Here is an 18,279-nt window from a genome sequence, read left to right on the forward strand (position 1 = left end):
GGGCAGTGTCACTGGCCCTCATATGTGGGATCCGAACCGGGGCCCTCTGGCGTCCCAAGCCAGTTCTTAACCATCGCGCCACTCAGCCGGCCCTAGATTTATTTTTAATTATGTTACCTTCAGCAAATCACCTTATATTTCTAGTTTATTTCTCCCTACTTTTTTTAGTGAAGTAATCTACAGATTAGTTTTATATTTCAGTTGATAATTTGAAGAATTTAGTATGATTCTAGAGACTTAAATATTTTTAATAATTAAAATTATGGATGTTTTATGCAGGTTTGTCTCTTAGAAAATTTTTTTCCCCCATGTAAAATAATTAAGAATTGGCTTTTGGTCAGAAGAATTTGAGCTCTGTTTTCTGGTTGAGTTGGAGATAAATTTTGTACTTTTTGTTAAAACTTATTTATTGATGCCGCCTTTGGATTAGCAACATATATTCACTGATCTCATGGGAAAAAGTTCTTCCTAAATTTCCAAGAACTGGTAGTTTTAATTCATAATTTGCATTTGTAAAAATTTGAATATTTATTTGAGGAAAAACCCATGTTCCTGGACAGTTCAGTTTTGGGTATTTATTTTATAAACAAACATTTTACAATTTGTTTTAAACAATATAGTAAGTGATCAGCGATCCTGGACCCAGTTATTTAAGGTTGGTATATTTCATTCTAAAATTTTAGGAATTTTCAGTTTATCTGTTGGCTGAAACTTTGTATACAGAAAGAAAAGTCAGCTGGAATAATTTGGTTATTTTTGAAAACTTGATGGTAATGCATTATGTGGGTTAATGATTTTATATTCTCAATCAAAAGTCAAGGCTTCTAGGTGGATACCTCCTACTTTTGTATCTATTGAGGACAGTTATGGGAAATAGCACAAATTAGAGTGTGAATGGAAGAAAAATTGTAAGGATAAATCTTATGCATAAGTATCATCTTTATTGAATTCTAAGTAACATGGTAATTTTGTACTTACCGAACCCAAACTTTGAGCAACCTCTCAGGAAGAAATGACCATTGGGTTAACTTTTTCAGGGGCTTTAGGAGACCACACCATGCTCTTGACCTCCTAGGAGGAATTGTTCAAGAGGGTCTTGGATTCCTTTCTTTAATGTGAAGGAAGTTCTGTTTTTAGCCAGAATCAGAGAAAGTCAAGAAATGAATTATTCTCTCCTCCCCACTTTCAAATGGAATATTTTTGCTTATAAATTGCACAAAGTGAATGAGTTTTCTTCTTTCACCAATAGATGATACACAGGTATTGGAAAGCAAAATGCTAACAAGTTGTCCATTGAGCACTCTTAGAGATACGCAGAAACTGACAGCTGGTTAAGGCAATGAAAAAGAAAATACAGGCGTTTTCTAGGCAGAATATGAGGAGTGAAAAACACTGCTTTAGTAATAGCACACATAGGAATCTTAATGCTTCGGAGTAGATTTCTCTACTCAGCATAGTAAAAATAAACATTTAATAGATAGCAGGATTTGATAGATTAATACTTGAGGGAGATTAGTGAGCTAATGGTGAAGTTTAAATTTCAGTAGTGTAAATTGTCAATGCAAATGGGCATTTTAGATTTTTTTCTAAAAACTTAACATTTTATAACCTTGACATTTTACTAGGAGTCATAGTTCAATTCCATAATTCTTTTGCTGACTCTTAGTATTTATCATTTCAGAACTACGCATGAATTCTTGTTTGGTGCTCTTGCAGAACTGGTTGATAATGCAAGGTATGTAGTCTTCAGGCATACAGTCTGTGTTTGAAAACTTTTTTGGTCGTTGTAACCTTTGCTCTCTGAAGACTTGGGAGGAAGGCAATTCTGTAACAGCTACAACTCATTCCTAAGAGACCTCTTACCAAAAAAGCATTTTTAATAGCACATTAGTTAATATTTCTACTTGATTAATTTTAATTCATTCATTGCTCTGTGTTCCAGCCTAAAAATAATGAACTTATAACCTCCAAAGCTATGTTCCCTTGTGTATTAGAGCAAGATAATTGTAGTGAAATGCAGGGAATTAAAATAGAAAATTAGGAATCAAATTAATGGGACAGACAATCTCTGATTTAATTTGTGTTACCAGGTTTCTCCCATACAAGTTGTACTTGGCAGCAAGGTAGCTGAGGATGGCTTTAGTCTGTATCAGCCTCATTTTATCAGTTTCAACCAGGGGCACCTGGTTAAAAAGCTGGTGTCCATCTGTCATTAACTTCTCATATTGCTCTCTTGTTTCAATAAATTCTTCTTCAAACTCCACTCCAGCTGCATCCAGCAGCCAGAGTATCGACTCCATTCTGCCCCTACCATGAAAGCAGAGCTTGGGTTTGGCTGTCATGACTTCTGGCTCAGGGTTTTCTTACCTCTTCCTTGCTCTTGTCCCCTGTGATGTGGGGGGATGAAGTCTGAATTGGCCACTTATTAGCTTAGTGAGATCATGGTGTGCCATGGCAGAATGCTTTGTTGTATATCATATGACGAGCTGGAGATTCTTGGGAATGTGTTCCTGCTTATATACACAATTTGCCAACCTCTCATATTTGAAAATTTTTATTATGTTTTTGGGAATAGGTATATGTACAGCTATATGGATTTGAGTGGATTTTTTGCATTTAAAATCAAGGAAATGCTCTGTTTCTCATTTTCCTTGCCTGCAGTTGGCAAAATTGGGCTAGATTACTTCCAAGCCTTTATGGAAGTCTTTATTGATGACTGAATTTGTATTTTAGTTGATGGCTGGAGTTTAATGGGGTACTTCAACTTCCTTTCAAGGTTAGGGAGGATTAGGTTATGGGCTTGTGAATCAGTCTGCTAATTGTAGTGTATATATCATAAGACCTGATTTTTCGTTGGCTTTGTGGCATGTTATTGTTTTCCTTTTTTCTCAGTATCTGAGTGAGATGTATTATTGGAACATTTTTTTATGATTGTGATCAATTGAGAAAAACACAGATTTGAGCCATTTCTTAGTATCTATAGGGGAATGTTTTTACTTATCATCTAGATGTTTTTACTATGAAATTTGTATTTAAAAATATATATTCAGGTCCTATGTGTCATGAGATTATTTTAAATCATTTGGAGTTTCAGAAGAGTTTCACAGACATACAAGGGAAATTGTGTTGCCAAGTGTAAAATACAGCTTTAATGTATACAGAATTTCTGTATGACTTCCCGAAAATAGACTCAAAATAGTATCCATCCCACTCAAAATACTGTGCATTTTGATAGTTGATATTTCATGTTCTCATTTGGATCTTGATTTTGCTGCCTTTAATTTTGCAGAGATGCTGATGCCACCAGAATAGATATTTATGCAGGTAAGACAGACATCAGTTCTTTATTCTATGCCCACTTCTTTTTAATGTATTTTATTGCTATGCCTAAGAAGAAATGAGTGAGAAATAACTGGTTTCTGGAGCTTGGGGAGATGGCACAATTACTCACAGTCTTAGGTAGAAACAGGGCAGCCCTGGTTAGACATTAATAGAAACCAAGAATATTGGTGTAAAGAAACAAACATGGGGTCCCCAGATTTATAGATCTATTTAAATAGCCATAGGAGATTTATGGGGATATGGGGTAGAATAAGTAGAGAGTGTAATGATTACTAGCTACGAGTGATTTTACTGGTTGGAGTTAGCCGGTAACCAGGTTTGTGGTACCTGCAGCCAAAGAGAGATCTTGTTGGAGGCCAGTTTCTTCTTCTGCAACTTTGGTGAGGACCAGTCCCAACTTGGAGAGATGCTCCAAAACAGCTGGGTAACTGGGTTGCCCCTGAGGCTTGCAGAGAAGATAGTCTCAGACAGAGGTGTCAGGTAGGAAGGAGGCTGCTTTGCTTATTTAATTGGCTCTGTTGTTTAGGAGTGCATTTTTTTCCCCCCCTAGAGTGGGTGCAACAGTGGAAGAATTCTTAGTCATTATCATTGGCTTTCTTTTTTTTTGTAAAAAATAGTTTGCTTTCTGCCTGTTCAATATTTGTACCAGCACTTTTTTTTTTTTTTTGGTCATTTGAATTCTAAAAATCTGGAAGCAGAATAGAGGAAGGAAGCTTTTAAATTTAATTTGGGTAGCATGATCTGTTTTTCTGACAAACTTTTCTGAAGTATTCTGAAAGGCTTGAGGTAATATTTTTGAATAACATTGACTAGCTTCTGAGAAGACTTGATTTTTTGTGGGAAATATACAGTTATCAAATAACCCCTCTTCTTCATAGACCTATTTGATAAATGGGAACAAACACACAACTAAGAAGTAATTCTCAGACCCTCCAATGTCATATAATTATGAAGACTCTCCCCAGGTATGATGAATTTCTCCAGAGTTTCTGATATACTCTGGAACAAAGTGTAAACTGAGAACAGCTAAAAGTCAACTGTATTGCTAAAATTCTGAAAGCCTTCTGTCCTTAAGGCTCTGCTAAAGTGGTGAAAATAAGACTCCTTTTAATTTTAGAAGAAACTTAATAGGAAAAAGAGGCACAGCAGAAGATGGTTACTAAACCGTCAGGCCAGATGGAGGTGCCAATGTGTATCTTACATCTCAGTGTGCTTTAGTGAGGAGTAATTACAGCTACCTCTGAAAGAAATGGTAGCTATTTTAATCATTGCATGATGGCAAAGCAGAGAAGAAGCCTTTCTATTCCAAGTGACATTGAAAAGGCAAATCATCATAGCCAAGTCTGTTTGGAAGAAACTTTAAAAAAAAAATCATCTCTGCCCGCCTCCTACCACTTTCGATGGGTGAATTTCAGCAAGGAAATTTAGTCCTTCACACTCAGAATGCAGCAGAATAGTTGGATTTCAATTTAAATAATAAAAGGCCCAGTGTGCATTTATTCAGTGCTCAATGCTGCTTCTGTTGTGCTTTAGGAGTAAGAGTCCAGAGGATGAGATTGGGGCTTTGCTAAATTCTCATTAGAGAATTTATGGCTAATTGGAGAGACAATTAGAACTCTACAGATGATTAGAGAACAGTAACTCAATCTTGAGGGAACTGTCAAGGCAGTTAAGGATTAAATGGTGTGATAGAAACACTAAGCACTATAGCACTTCACTTCATACGTTGTTACCTCAGTGCCCCATTTAACACATTCACCAGGAGGAATAAAAGCAACTTCATTGTACAATTAAAATAATAGAATTACTAATATTAAATATAGGCATATCTTGATTTATTGCGCTTCACTTGATTGCACTTCACAGGTGTTGCGTTTTTTATAAAATGAAGGCAAGATCCTCCAAAAAGATTACGACTTGCTTTATTGGCGGTGGTCTGGAAGTGAACCTACAATATATCTGAGATATGCCAGTAATATAAAGTTCTTGTTAATACATGTAAGAAAGTATTTTTCTAGCTGCCATTCTGAAACTAGATTTATACTGAATTTGGAAATCTTCCCAAACATCAGATGTAGTTTGAATTCACCACAAAGTCACATTTTAGAAGATTGTATTTAAACCTAAGAAGGGCAAGGAAGAAACCAGACTGTCAAATTGTAGAGGTAGGTGTTCCCTTACCCAAAGCATTCCTATTAGATAGGGCTGGACTATAATGTGCTTGTCAGAAGTAGACTGGAAAACTAGTTGGAACAAATGTAACTGAAATGGATATTGTTCAAACAGATTGTAAAGTACGGTGAAGAACTTGGATGTCATTTTATTACAACTTCTGCTTAAGGATAATAGTATCTTATCATTTTTGACTTTTTGACACATAGCTCTGTTTTACATCTCTTCTGCTTCTTTCTTTTTTATGTCTTCTCTCCAGTGGAGAGACAGTTCAAACTCTAATGGAGGGATGTCAGGCTAATTTGGAGAAGCCAGACTTGTTGAGGGAAGCTTAGATATGCACCCTTCCAAACTGGCTCTGATAATCTTACATAGCTGCTGCCAGGGTCTAAAGCACAACTCAGAGAAGGCAATTTGGCAATTTGGCTTTGTTCTCTCATACATGTTTCTAACATGTATGATGGGAGAGGGAGCATACAACCTCCAGCTGCTTAGACTTTCCTCTGTTCGGAGCCTCCTTCATAAAAATCCTTTCCTTAGAGGCTTGAGATATTATTACTCCATTGACTGATTAAAATAAATATCAGGTGTTAGGAATGCATTTGTAACTGGTGGGTTTGGGGAGATAGTTTTGAGCAGGAAAGCCTTGTACTTTAACTCAGTGCTTGTCCAAGAGTAGCTCACTGGTGGACAGTATTGGGATCACCTGGGAATGTGTTAGAAATGCAAATTTTCAGGTACCACCTCAGACCCACACAATCACGTTCTCCAGGGTGGAGCTTATTGAGATAAGCATTGTAGTTAGGTAAAGATGTCACACTGCCTGTTTATAAAGTTGAAGTTATTGCTGTATCGACTAGTCTCTCTTGGCCCTGAAGCAGTATTGAATATGACCATGGATCTGGACAATACTAGCTGCTTACAGGCTGTTGGTGGCCAGGAGGATCTTTTATAGGTTGGCCTCTTACCCTCATAAACCACATGAAAAATCTTAGAAATGAAGTTCTTGAGCAAGAAAGGGATCTCAGACCCACTGTTAAGTGATGATTTTTTGCTAAAACAGCCTGCAAGTCCTGTTTGAGAAACACAATGGCCTAGAAGTAACTTCCTAGGGTAGTGTTCAAGAAATGCCAGTGATCCTGGGGGACTTTTCAAATGCACTTGGCGCGAACCAGTTTCTAGCTCCCAAAGCGGAGTCTTCATGTACGTTTTGTGGCTGAAGTATATAGCAAATGGCTCTTGATTAGATATAGAACACTTTTTCCATGATCTGTACTGACCCACTTTGAGTCTCCATTTGACACTTTGCTTCCTGCAGAAGAAACTTTGAAGTCCTTTTGTACTTTTCTTGCACTTGCTTTGGCTTGCTAGATCTCACTTGGATTCTCCAGACGCTGTTGTTAAGAGGCACTGCCAAAAGGAGAAATTTTCTTATCTACCAGTAGTACTTCCAAGAAGATCCTTGCCCTTGAACTTTCAAGAAGCACTTGTTATTAATATTTCATCAAAGTTCAGCTTCCTGAACACTGAGTGGTACTCAAAAATCTCTGTGGTTTATAGTACTTCTGAAATAGCATCTTAAATTATATTAACTAGTCCATTTACGTAACAGAACATGGTCATGACTCACTTGAATCTTTAGCCTGAGGGGAGGACAAAGCATTTTAAACAGATTCCTCAGCTTAGATAGATGTATAAAGTTGGTAAACCACAGCTTGGGGAAGACAAAAGTCTTTAATAAGGAAGTAAGATCCAAGGCAGCCTTGGGTTTGTTCCTGTAGTACCTTGCACAGACCTTCCTTTTAGAAGTGCTCTCCTGATTACAAGGCCTATGCTGTTCCTCCTTTGCCCACCTAGTCCTCATCATTGGGTCAAAAGGCACTTTGGAAACTAGTATGGCCCCTTTCCCTATTGGGGAATCTTTTCTCCAGTGTCCATGATATGACCCAGACTGCTTAGAGTAACCACTTGCCACTGCAGAAGACAGCTGCGGAAAGAAGAGTGTCTTCCACCCACTGAAATGGCAGTCATAGTCTGTTGTGTTCCTTCCTTCCCTGTTGGCCAAGAAGACCTGCTGTGGCTGCTCTGTAACTTACTGTCAAAGGACTATTCCTCCTTGCAGTCAAGCCTGTCCAGCTGGGAACCAGAAAGTTTTCACTGCACCCTGCACCACCTCACTCCTGGGCTGGGGAGCCATTTCAAGGACCCACACCAAGCAGGGGATGTGATGATGAATAAAGATAGCTCAGAAACTGCAGTTAGCCTGGGGATAGAGGCTTAGTAATTCATCTTCTAGATAGCAGCTGCCACCACTGTGCCCATTGCGTGCCAGGGTTGGTCACTTTGTACTTAACCCACAAAAGGAGGTACCTTGTTGGATTTGAGCAGTGTTGATGAGGTATAGCATGTAGTAGTTGGAGAACTTTAGCGGCTTAGGCTTCATGGCAGAGGGCAGAGGTAGAAGTAATCCAGGTGGAGGGATGATTGAGGTATGCATGAAATACATGTCTATTCAGTGGTCCTGGGTGTGGTTAGATGCTGGGCCAGGTATTACCTGTCCTCTTTATAGAGTCTCAAGCTTTGTCATGAACTAGAAAGCATTGAGTTTTGGGAATTCTTACCCTTGAGGGACCTGACATTTAACTAGCTAGCTAGGTCTGTTACATGCAGAGGCTAGGTTTGACCTGACCTGTTTGGACTGACCTTCTGATCATACCCATGTTGGGTGTGATCTGGTGGTTAATCACCCAGTAATGGGAGCCACTTCTTTTACAGAAAGGCGAGAGGATCTTCGAGGAGGATTTATGCTTTGTTTTTTGGATGATGGAGCAGGAATGGATCCAAGTAAGTGATGAGATGATTGCTTCTTTTGGGGAGGATATAACCATTTTTTATAAAATACTTACTGTGTTAACTTGTTTCTCTGTTGCCGCACTATTATAACTAGAAGATCCACCCAGGGAGAGAGAAGTCTGTTGCAACATCTCAGGCCTAATTCCACTAATGGATATGCCAGGTCTTGTCCTAGCATGGCAGATAGGATCTAAATGGCAACCTGAAGTCAGTGAGATTACCTGTCTCTTGACATTATATTTATCAGCTTGCACAACATCTTGGAGTTGAATCTACAGGCCCCCCCCCCCCNTAAATGGCAACCTGAAGTCAGTGAGATTACCTGTCTCTTGACATTATATTTATCAGCTTGCACAACATCTTGGAGTTGAATCTACAGGCCCCCCCGTCCCAAGCCTTATTACCGTCTTTGGGTAACATAGTGATGACATTACTGACAGGCCAGTCAGGGATTACCTACATTTGCCTCACAGTTGTGAATTTCCTTGGACAGAAGTTTTCAGTAGACACATAGCCTTGCTTGGGGTTAACAAGGTTCAGACCTCTGATTTTGAGGAGTTTGGGAAAGAAATGCAAACTTTTCACTTTCTCTTCTGCCTGCCATTTCAGGCGATGCTGCCAGTGTAATCCAGTTTGGGAAGTCGGCCAAGCGAACACCTGAGTCCACCCAGATTGGGCAGTATGGGAATGGGCTAAAATCGTAAGTGTACTAGAAGCCTTTCACAGGACTGAAAACAAAATCCAGCGATGCTCTCCTGCTTCTATCCCTTGAAAACTTTCTTCTTCCTTGTCCCTCCCTCACTGTAATGGAGCAGAAGGAAAGTCAGAAAGGAGTGGTTTGGGGACTTCCCAGCTGTTGTCCAGCCTAGTTTACTTCAGAGATGGAAAAGTATGAACATCCAAAACCGGTTGGGGTGGGAGAAGCTATACGTTTCTCTTGATACTGTTCTCTGGACTGCACCTCTCCTTTTGAAAATTCTTATTTTACCCTGTGGTTGAGGACTTGGATGGTAGTTTTGTGGGGTTGGGATGTATGATGTCGGACAATTAAGTTCGCAAACTAATCCTAGAAAAAGTGCTACATACTTCATTGCTAAATATCACTATGGTCACCTTCGAAGTACCTCCCCTTGGGAAGCTATGCACTGACACCAGCGCCTAATCCACCCTTCAAAGCAGTTTTGGAACTCTTTCTGTTACGGCTATCAGAGCTGTTGTCCTATCACCCTTGATGTCCTGAATGTCATCAGAATGTTTTCCTTTCAATGTTTCCTTTATCTTCGGATAAAGAAAGAAGCCATTGGGGGCCAGATTAGGGGAGTAGGGAGGGTGTTCCAATACAATAATTTGTTTACTGGCTGAAAACTCCCTCCCAGACAGTGCCGTGTGAACTGGTATATTGTCATGATGCAAGAGCTATGAATTGTTGGCATAAAGTTCAGGTCGTCTAACTTTTTTACGCAGCCTTTTCAGCACTTCCATATACTAAACTTGGTTAATTGTTTGTCCAGTTGGTACAAACTCATAATGAATAATTCCCCTGATATCAAAAAAGGTTAGCAACAACGGTACAACAAGTTCACGAACTTAATTGTCAGATCTCGTATCTGAGATACGGGTTGCTTTATGGCGTGGCAGTACTTTCCGAGCACCTGCCACATGTCATGCTTTGTGATAGACACTGGGGATCCACGGCGAGGAAGAGAGACCTAAACCCTCCCGCTCAGAAGACGAGGTCTCCACTGACAATATTCCTGCTCGGTCCTGTAGTAGGGACCTACCTAATGTCTTCAAATCCCTTGGGACTTCTTTCTCAGCCCTTGGTTCCCACTTGTTTGGTATTTGGAATGTGTTGTTCTGGTTTTAAGTGAAGCCCCAAGAGAAAGGTTTCTATTTCTGAAATGCTCACTTCCAGCTGTACATACCTTTGGATGGAATAAGATTTAGTGGAGTTGGAGTTTGTACAGATGGAATTCTGAGTCACGTTTCCAGTCTTGCTATGGAAACATATTGTTTTGTTTGAGAGAGGGTGATGGTTTGGTCAGTCAGCAGCATTGGTTGTCCCTCATAAGCAGTGAGCTTTGTGTGGGTAAGGAAGAGAGTGTTCCGAAAAACATCAGGGACCTGGTACCTGGATTTTTTATTTGTCTCTCAGGACTGGAACCAAATAGTAATAACAGGCACTTCCCTGTGTTGCAGGCACTGTGTTAAAAACTTTACTTGAATGATCTTATTTAATCCTGACTATAATCTTATGAGGTATAGGTACTATTCTTATTTTCCGATAAGAAAATTGAGGTTTATAGGGATGAAGTGTTGCCCAAAGGTACAAAGTGCCCAAGTTTAGAGCAGAGATATGAACCAGGTCTTTCTGACTGTAAAGCTGAAGTTGTGTCCATCTCACTTAAGTCAGACAAACTAAAGTTCAGATCTCACCTCAGCCACTTAATTACTTCTCTGAGCCTCAGCTTCCTCTTTTGTAAATTGGGATTATTGTACATACTGAGTTGGTTAAGGATTAAATGTTAACATTGCTATGAGAGCCCTAGCCTGGTTTCTAGTTTTAAAGCAAATTTCTCCTCTTCTTTGATCATTCCATGTCAGATTCCTGACCTGATTGAGTGAGTCTGGGGTAGGACCTAGGAATCTGCATTTTCATAGATTCCCTAGGTGATTCTGATGTGGCGATCTAACTCCCTAAGAGTCAGTGAGATGTAAGAAACCCTGACTTCCCATATGGATTGTAGGTCAGCCACCTCCTACCTGTCTTATTAGTTCTGTGGCCTCAGGCAAACCATTTCACCTCTCTGAATGTCTGTTTCCTAATCTAGAAAATAGGATTTCTAATCGCTGACAATTCTCCCTTCCAAAGCAAGTTTTAGGAGCAACTGAAATGTGACTCAGAAAGCGTTTAGAAGACTGGGAAGGAAAATGTACAGAAGTTGAGAGTGTTGTCATTAGCATATTTTAGTAGAACAATTTTTGTAAAGAATCAATTGAGATGGAGCCATCTGGTGTTCAGAGTGAATTCATTTTGAAACCAGTTTAGAAGTTGAAAAAGAGTTTCAGGAGGAAGTGATTTGTGGTGAGAATTGGGCTGAGGAGCAGGGAAACCGGCAGAGAGATGGCATTTTTGGGTTGTTTCTGTTCAGCCTCCAAGGTCACGTTCAAAGACAGGGAAGAAAGAGGCACAACGCGAGAATTTTTACCAAATTAGGGCAAGAATAAGCTTTGACAGAAGGCAAGATAATGTGCTTCATTTTGCCACCCAAAAGCTTTAGGGAAGAAGGAGGAAGACTGAAATTGTCAGATGAAGGAGCATTGCCAGAACCTTGGGAGCTAGAGGAAGTGAAACAGAACTTGGCAGCCCCCAGGGTGCCAAGTGTCCTGGGAGTTTTCCTGTGCATTTGGGGAAATTGGACATGGCACTCATTTGTGTGCTTGGCATACCAACCTGGTTTTTGTACATAGATGAATGTAATAAGGCATTTTACTGCCATTACCTCCCTAGGGTATTAAGAGGACTGATGAGATAATAGCCATACAGCCCCAGAAGCTGTTCAGAAGAAAGGAGCTAAACAGCCCCATTGTTCAGTGGGCAATTCTCCCACTGGTGCTATGCTTCTGCCGTCTGGAAAGGCATGTCCTGGCCTGCTTTTTGGATGGCTTAACGTGGCCAGAGGAAGAAGCAGTTGATTGTGTTCAGACTTTTGCCTTGTGGAGTCATTGTTAAGGCACATTTCCCAGAAACCAAAATCAGGGACCTGTGTGTCTCATAATGAGCTTGAGGTGGCAAAACAATTTTGAGACAGAAGATGGCTGTAGTTAATAGGACCTGAGCTTTGATCAAGAATTATATTTTGTATGATTAGCCCCTATGTTTGGCTGAGCCTTGGGATCGTACTATTTTTTTTGAGGATTCATGAGCATAGGCAGTGAGCTGTTCCCTTGATGGTGCTGTCGTTTGATGAGTGGATGGGAGGGGAGTTTGTGTCAGTGGAGGAAAGATAGGTTGGGAACTGGATGTGGTTAGCATGGAAGATGATGTCTTGAAGTTATCAGTTACAGGAATGAAATCTGATGGTGGCCCAGTCAGAGAGTATAGTAGCCCTTGTGTGGCTGGGATAAACCCAGAGCACTGGAGGCAGAGTTACTTGTTACCATTGTGGCAGCAGCCACAATGGTGACATGGGGGTGACACTAACCTGGGGCTGATGACTGGTGGTGAATGTACCCTGGAAGGGTGGTGAGAGAGCTATTCACGGTGGATAAGTGTGGTTGAGAAGGTTATAAGGAAGGACGAAAGTCAATGGAAGAGAGAGGGGAGGAGTGTCAGATGGGAGGAGAAGGAACTAGGGCTGTGGAACTTAGCTCAGGGTCCTGAGGCCATTAGGGGAGCCCTCCCAAGGCAGTTCAGTCATATCCAGAGGATAGATTTGCTCCTTTCTTCAGATGAGCTTTTCAATCCCTGGGAGAATAACCCATTTCTGCTTCCCTTTTAGGGGCTCAATGCGCATCGGGAAGGATTTTATCCTCTTCACCAAGAAAGAAGACACCATGACCTGCCTATTCCTGTCTCGTACCTTTCACGAGGAGGAAGGCATTGATGAAGTAGGTCCCATACTTGTGGTTCGAGTCACCATTGCACATTTTGTGGGTCTGCCCAGGCTGTTTTCATCGATCAGTTGCAATGCTGGGCTCATTGGGGTTGCAAAATTGCAACCATGCCCCCTATTAATGGGATTAGCTGGTTGGATGAATTGGTTGAGGGGTTAAGGCAGATGTGAGAGGAAGTAAAAATTCAAAGCTGAGTGCCATCAAGTGGCAGGAACCAAGAATTGTATTTGCAGCTCCCCTAGATCTGCAGCTTAAATTTAGTCTGGCAGGGTGTCACTATAGAGAGTTGTTTTATCAGGAAGAGTATTTTGGGTTTCTGTGAGTATAGGTAGAAACCACAGCTGGCAATAATAATTGGAACAGCACTGTTTTTCCCATCTGATGGTGATTTTGTGAAGTGTGATATGAGCACATTTTCCTTTCGAGGAAACGTATTGCTGTAGCCCTCTATCAGCTGACTACAAGCTGATACTTACAGGGCCTGGGTAGGTAGTGAAGCTGGTGAGCATTTGGAAGACATCAGTGTAAGTTCTTTGCTAAATGGCAGCTGACACTCAGCCCCAGCTGATTATTGCTACACTGAAAGGAAGGCCTAACGAATCTTCTGATTTTAAAACATTTGGTAATTAATTCACTGTATAAGCTAAACACGTACTCAGCTGATTCTCTTTGTGGCCTGGTGGCTCAGATATATGCAGAACTGGTCTGGTGAGGTCTTTGCTCCCTCATGGGGACTAATCAGGGAAGGCCTTGGTCTGCCCAACCTCAGCCTGGACTCTTTATTTTCTTTCATATGTGAGAAATGGAGGCCAGAGCTTGAGAGAAGGGGATGAGAGGGTCTGCAGGGAGAAATCCATGGCTGTCATATCAGCAAATAGGTGAATTCAGTCAAAGTTTCAATCTAAATTCATTTCTGTTGATTAGCTATGATTAAATTTATACTGGCCCTGTTTAGTTGTGAGCCTAAATCATAGGAAATTATTGGGTTGTCGGAAAAGTCACGATGCATTTTTGCAACGAAAAACAAAATACGTCATGACTTTTCCAACAACCCAATAGTTCATGTTGGGAATAGAAGGATATCTTTTTTCTACCATCTTTACTTGGCAAGCCAGTGGATTTGTTTGCCTTTTTGGTAAATGTGTCAGTTCATTCAGCATAGAGTGAGGCAAGTGCTGCAGCTGGAAAGAGCAGGCTTCTGGGAGAAGGTAGGGCAGGAGAACTTAGCTGAGGCTGGAGTTTTCAGGAATGTTTCTTTACAGACTGAGGGTGGTGGGAGGAGGGGTTTAAATCAATAGAAATAGTCTGTTTAAGGCTCTGAGGGCTGGTGAGTCTGTGGGAAGGGACTTGGCAGAGGTGCCACTTGAAGAAAGGTGGTAGCCTCTGAAGAACAGGGAATGCCAGGTCAGGCTTGACCACAGGGCGTTGGTGAGTGGGTGGGACTTTATTGAAAACAATCATTAATGGGAATTTAAGCAAGCCTGTGGCAGCATCAGGTTCTCTTTAAAAGATCAGTTTGGTTATTGTGTGGTGATTGGATTGGGAGGATTTTTGGGTGTTGGAGTGGATCAGTTGAAAGGCCCTGACTGTGTGTAGCCTGGTGGGACTCAAAGCAGGGAGGTGAAAGAAATAGGAGTCTTCATCTCTTCAGTACGTGGGACCCACAGATTTGGTGTTTGATCATTTGAGAGAGGAAGTGGGAAAAGGATTAGGATGACTCAGGTTCTGGTATGGCAGTTGGGCATGGTGGGCTGGGGAAGAATGGAAGAGGCAGCTAGGAGGGGAAGAGTGTTTTTTCCTGGGCACGCAAAGTTAAGTCTGGGTCTGGAGCTTGGGGGAGGCCTAGGCTTTGGGATTCTTGGTAGCAGATGAGGTAGGTCAACTGAAGGAGTGTGTAGAGTGAGAAGAGGACCTGGGATCTCAGACGTGCTGACTTCTAAAGGCTGGGGAGAAGAGAAAGTATGGCAGAGGAGACATGAGTGCCCAGAAGGGTAGGAGGAAAGCCGGGAGAGGGGTGACGTTGAAACTAAAGAAGTGTTCCGATGGTAGGGATGGGTCCCAATGGAATGCCCATAGTTTAAATAATGCCATTGTCACCTGGGACTGCTGTGAAGAATGGGAGGTACAGAGCGAGGTACAAATTCACAGAACACAAATGGAACTCGGTTCCCTAGTGAAAAACCTAGGTTGAAATGTTTTCCTTACTTGGTGCTAGAAGGTCACTTGTTTTGGATTGTACTCTGGTGTACAACTCAGCCAAGATTTCAAAATAAGATCATTTTTGGCTGGATAGGAATGTGTCTACAGCAGCTCTAGGGCTGGATTCTATAGACATGAAGCTTCTTAGAAGCTAGCAAATGTCTCAGAACTCTTTTAACAGTTTATCACACTGGCACTTGTTAAAAAACAGTTCTTTTTTCCTCACGATGGGCCATCCATCTCCTTTGAACCTCAGAGGCGCCTGGGTTGGTTTGCTCCACAGAGGGACTCCCAGCAGTAAGCCATCCACAGGGCAGCTGGCTGGTTGAGGGGAACAAGCACACTGAGGCCTCTGGGGAAGTGGTATTTGAGGCATGGTTTTTGAAGAAAGAGTGGGATTCTTTTCCAGCATCATTGAGGTATAGTTGATGAGAGTAGGAGTTTTAAAAACATTACTTACACATAAGATTAAATTTCAGGGCCAGCACGATGGGTAAGAGCTGGCTTTGGGACGCCAGAGGGCCCTGGTTCGGATCCCACATATGAGGGCCAGTGACACTGCCCTCTACAGCTAAGATGCTGAACAACAGCTCAACCTGGAGCTGGGCTGCCATGAGTCGCCGGTGACAGCGTAGGCTGCAGCCCCTGTGGCAGTAGGTTGCCATGGGCTACCGTGTTTAGCCAGCAGCCAGCGTGAGCGCCCAGCAGCCGCTGTGAGCGGCCGTCCACAAGCTGGCGACTGATCTGCCTTGTCCGGGAAGAGCGCAATGATGGTGCCAACTTGGGCCAGTGAAACAACGTCCTCCACGACTAGACTGAAGAACAACAACAACAAAAATGACAGCAACTTGTCTGTTCCCCTTCCCCCAATTCCCCAGCACTGTTCCCATCCCCCCAATTCCCCAATAAAAATCTTTAAAAAAAAAAAAGATTAAATTTCAAACATATGGAAGAGTGTATTAAAATGTATATACAGTTGAGAGAATATTTATGAAGTGAACACCCGTGTAGCCACCATCATAGACTGATGATAGGTCTCCAGCGTGCCCCTCACTAATCAGATTCCCTGTTGAACCTCTGGAGGAACTGCCTTCAGGTGATTTTTGTGATGATCAGTTCCTTACTTGTCTTTATAGTTTGTCTGTGTATGCATTCTTGAGTAGTTGAGTTTTGCCTTTTTATGAATATGTAAATGGACTCATTATAGGTTTTGTTTTGTTTTTGTATTTTGCTGCTTTCATGTAACACTATTTTTGAGATTCATCCATGTTGATACTAGTGGCTATTAGTTTGTTCATGTTTATCATTGCACAGTATTCCATTGTATAAATATGTTGCAGTTTGTCCACTTTGTAGTAGATATTTTACTGTTCTTACATACTTGCTGGTACATAGGTACAAAAGTTTCTCCTAGTATATATACCTGGGAGTAGAATTGCTGAGTTGTAGGTTATGTTTATATGTATCTTCAGCGTCACTAGATAATTGCAAATACAGTTTCCTAGTGGAAAGAGTAGATTTATTACCAAACTAGGAAAATAGCCAGGGACAGCCCAAGCAAGGAGCTGCGTATGCAGAGACCCCCTCTCTGCCCCAGGACATAAGCTAGCATGCCTCAGTAGAGGACCTAAGATGTGAGGCTGACTCTTGGGAGGGGCAGAAGCCACAGAGTCTGGCACCAGGCTGCGGAGCTTGGGCTTCATCCCCCAGACAGTGTGGAAGGGGATAAGATGGATGCACTTTTTGGGTAAGGCTTTTCTGGGGTCTCCCTCAAAGTATCCGCTTGTGCTTACTCCAAAGGTGATAGTCCCATTGCCCACCTGGAATGCTCGGACCCGAGACCCTGTCACAGACAATGTGGAGAAGTTTTCCATCGAGACAGAGCTTATCTACAAGTATTCTCCCTTCCGCAATGAGGAGGAAGTGATGACTCAGTTCATGAAGATTCCCGGGGACAGTGGTAAGTAGGATGAGCTTGCTTCCCCTAGACTCCAAAGATCCAGAGCCACAGTGGTTTGGGAATGGGCCAGGGGTGCCTGGCAGAACAAAAGGAGGATTTCTGTTCCCCAGGAACACTGGTGATCATCTTCAATCTCAAACTCATGGATAATGGAGAGCCAGAGCTAGACATAATCTCAAATCCAAGAGATATCCAGATGGCAGAGACTTCCCCAGAGGGCACGTAAGTGTGGCTGGGAAGGGAGGGAAGCCCTGGATCCGATGTTCATTCTCTCAGCAGAGAAAAGCTCAGGAGGTGACTTTAGGGACAGAGAGGAGAGCTTAGTCTCTGGATTTCCCAGTTTTAGAGTTAATGAAGCTGACAACTCCTCGTCTTCTTGCCACAACAGGGCAAAGGGATAACGTAGGACAGGAGGTCCTCAGCTAAGCCAAAAAAAAAAAAAAAATTAGTGACTCCTTGCTCCATTTCCTTGATTTGATAGGAAAAAAACAGAGCCTACAGAGGGGAAAGGAATTGCTGGGTCCATGGTGGGGCAGTGGTAGGGCTGGGTCAGGTAACTATGAGGCACCTGTACTGGGGATGTGAGGGGGCAGTATGTGGTGCCAACCCTGAGGGAGCACCCCTTCAGGGTGGCAAGAGAAGCCAAGATGCAAGGTGGAAAGGTGGAGGGCCTGCAAAAAGGCTGTTCTACTGTACCCTTGGTGAGGCTGGTATGGGGCAGTGATAGCACTCCTCTGTTCCTGCCACTTCCAGGAAGCCAGAGCGGCGCTCATTTCGTGCCTATGCTGCGGTGCTCTATATTGATCCCCGGATGCGGATCTTCATCCACGGGCACAAGGTGCAGACCAAGAGGCTCTCCTGCTGCCTGTACAAGCCCAGGTAGGGGCCTGGCCACTCTGGCCTGCTGTTTCCCTTGGGCCGAGGATGGGGCCTTGCCATTTTTCTCTGGGGCATTGGAGTGATACCCGATGAGAAGCTCTGATAGTGTTCAGTGCATTAGGGCCTTTAAACTACCTGTGATGTACTGCCAAGAAACTTCTGGGGCCTGCCGAGTGGCGCAATGGTTAAGAACTGGCTTGGGACGCCAGAGGGCCCCGGTTCGGATCCCACATATGAGGGCCAGTGACACTGCCCTC

The 18,279-nt window shown here is 42.3% G+C and overlaps 1 protein-coding gene across 1 annotated transcript in view; it reads left to right on the forward strand.

Annotated features, from left to right (window-relative positions):
* MORC2 (MORC family CW-type zinc finger 2) overlaps positions 1-18,279 on the forward strand; it is a 40,369-nt gene that overhangs the window by 6,360 nt on the left and 15,730 nt on the right. The window contains exons 2-9 of the mRNA XM_019643042.1: positions 1,682-1,735; positions 3,290-3,324; positions 8,290-8,358; positions 8,977-9,067; positions 12,870-12,978; positions 16,984-17,143; positions 17,254-17,365; positions 17,897-18,023. Of these exons, the coding sequence (XP_019498587.1) occupies positions 1,682-1,735; positions 3,290-3,324; positions 8,290-8,358; positions 8,977-9,067; positions 12,870-12,978; positions 16,984-17,143; positions 17,254-17,365; positions 17,897-18,023 (757 nt within the window). The remainder of the gene's footprint in view (positions 1-1,681; positions 1,736-3,289; positions 3,325-8,289; positions 8,359-8,976; positions 9,068-12,869; positions 12,979-16,983; positions 17,144-17,253; positions 17,366-17,896; positions 18,024-18,279) is intronic.

The sequence above is a fragment of the Hipposideros armiger genome, unplaced genomic scaffold (genome assembly GCF_001890085.2).
Source record: "Hipposideros armiger isolate ML-2016 unplaced genomic scaffold, ASM189008v1 scaffold_75, whole genome shotgun sequence".
In the NCBI taxonomy this organism is placed as follows: domain Eukaryota; kingdom Metazoa; phylum Chordata; class Mammalia; order Chiroptera; family Hipposideridae; genus Hipposideros; species Hipposideros armiger.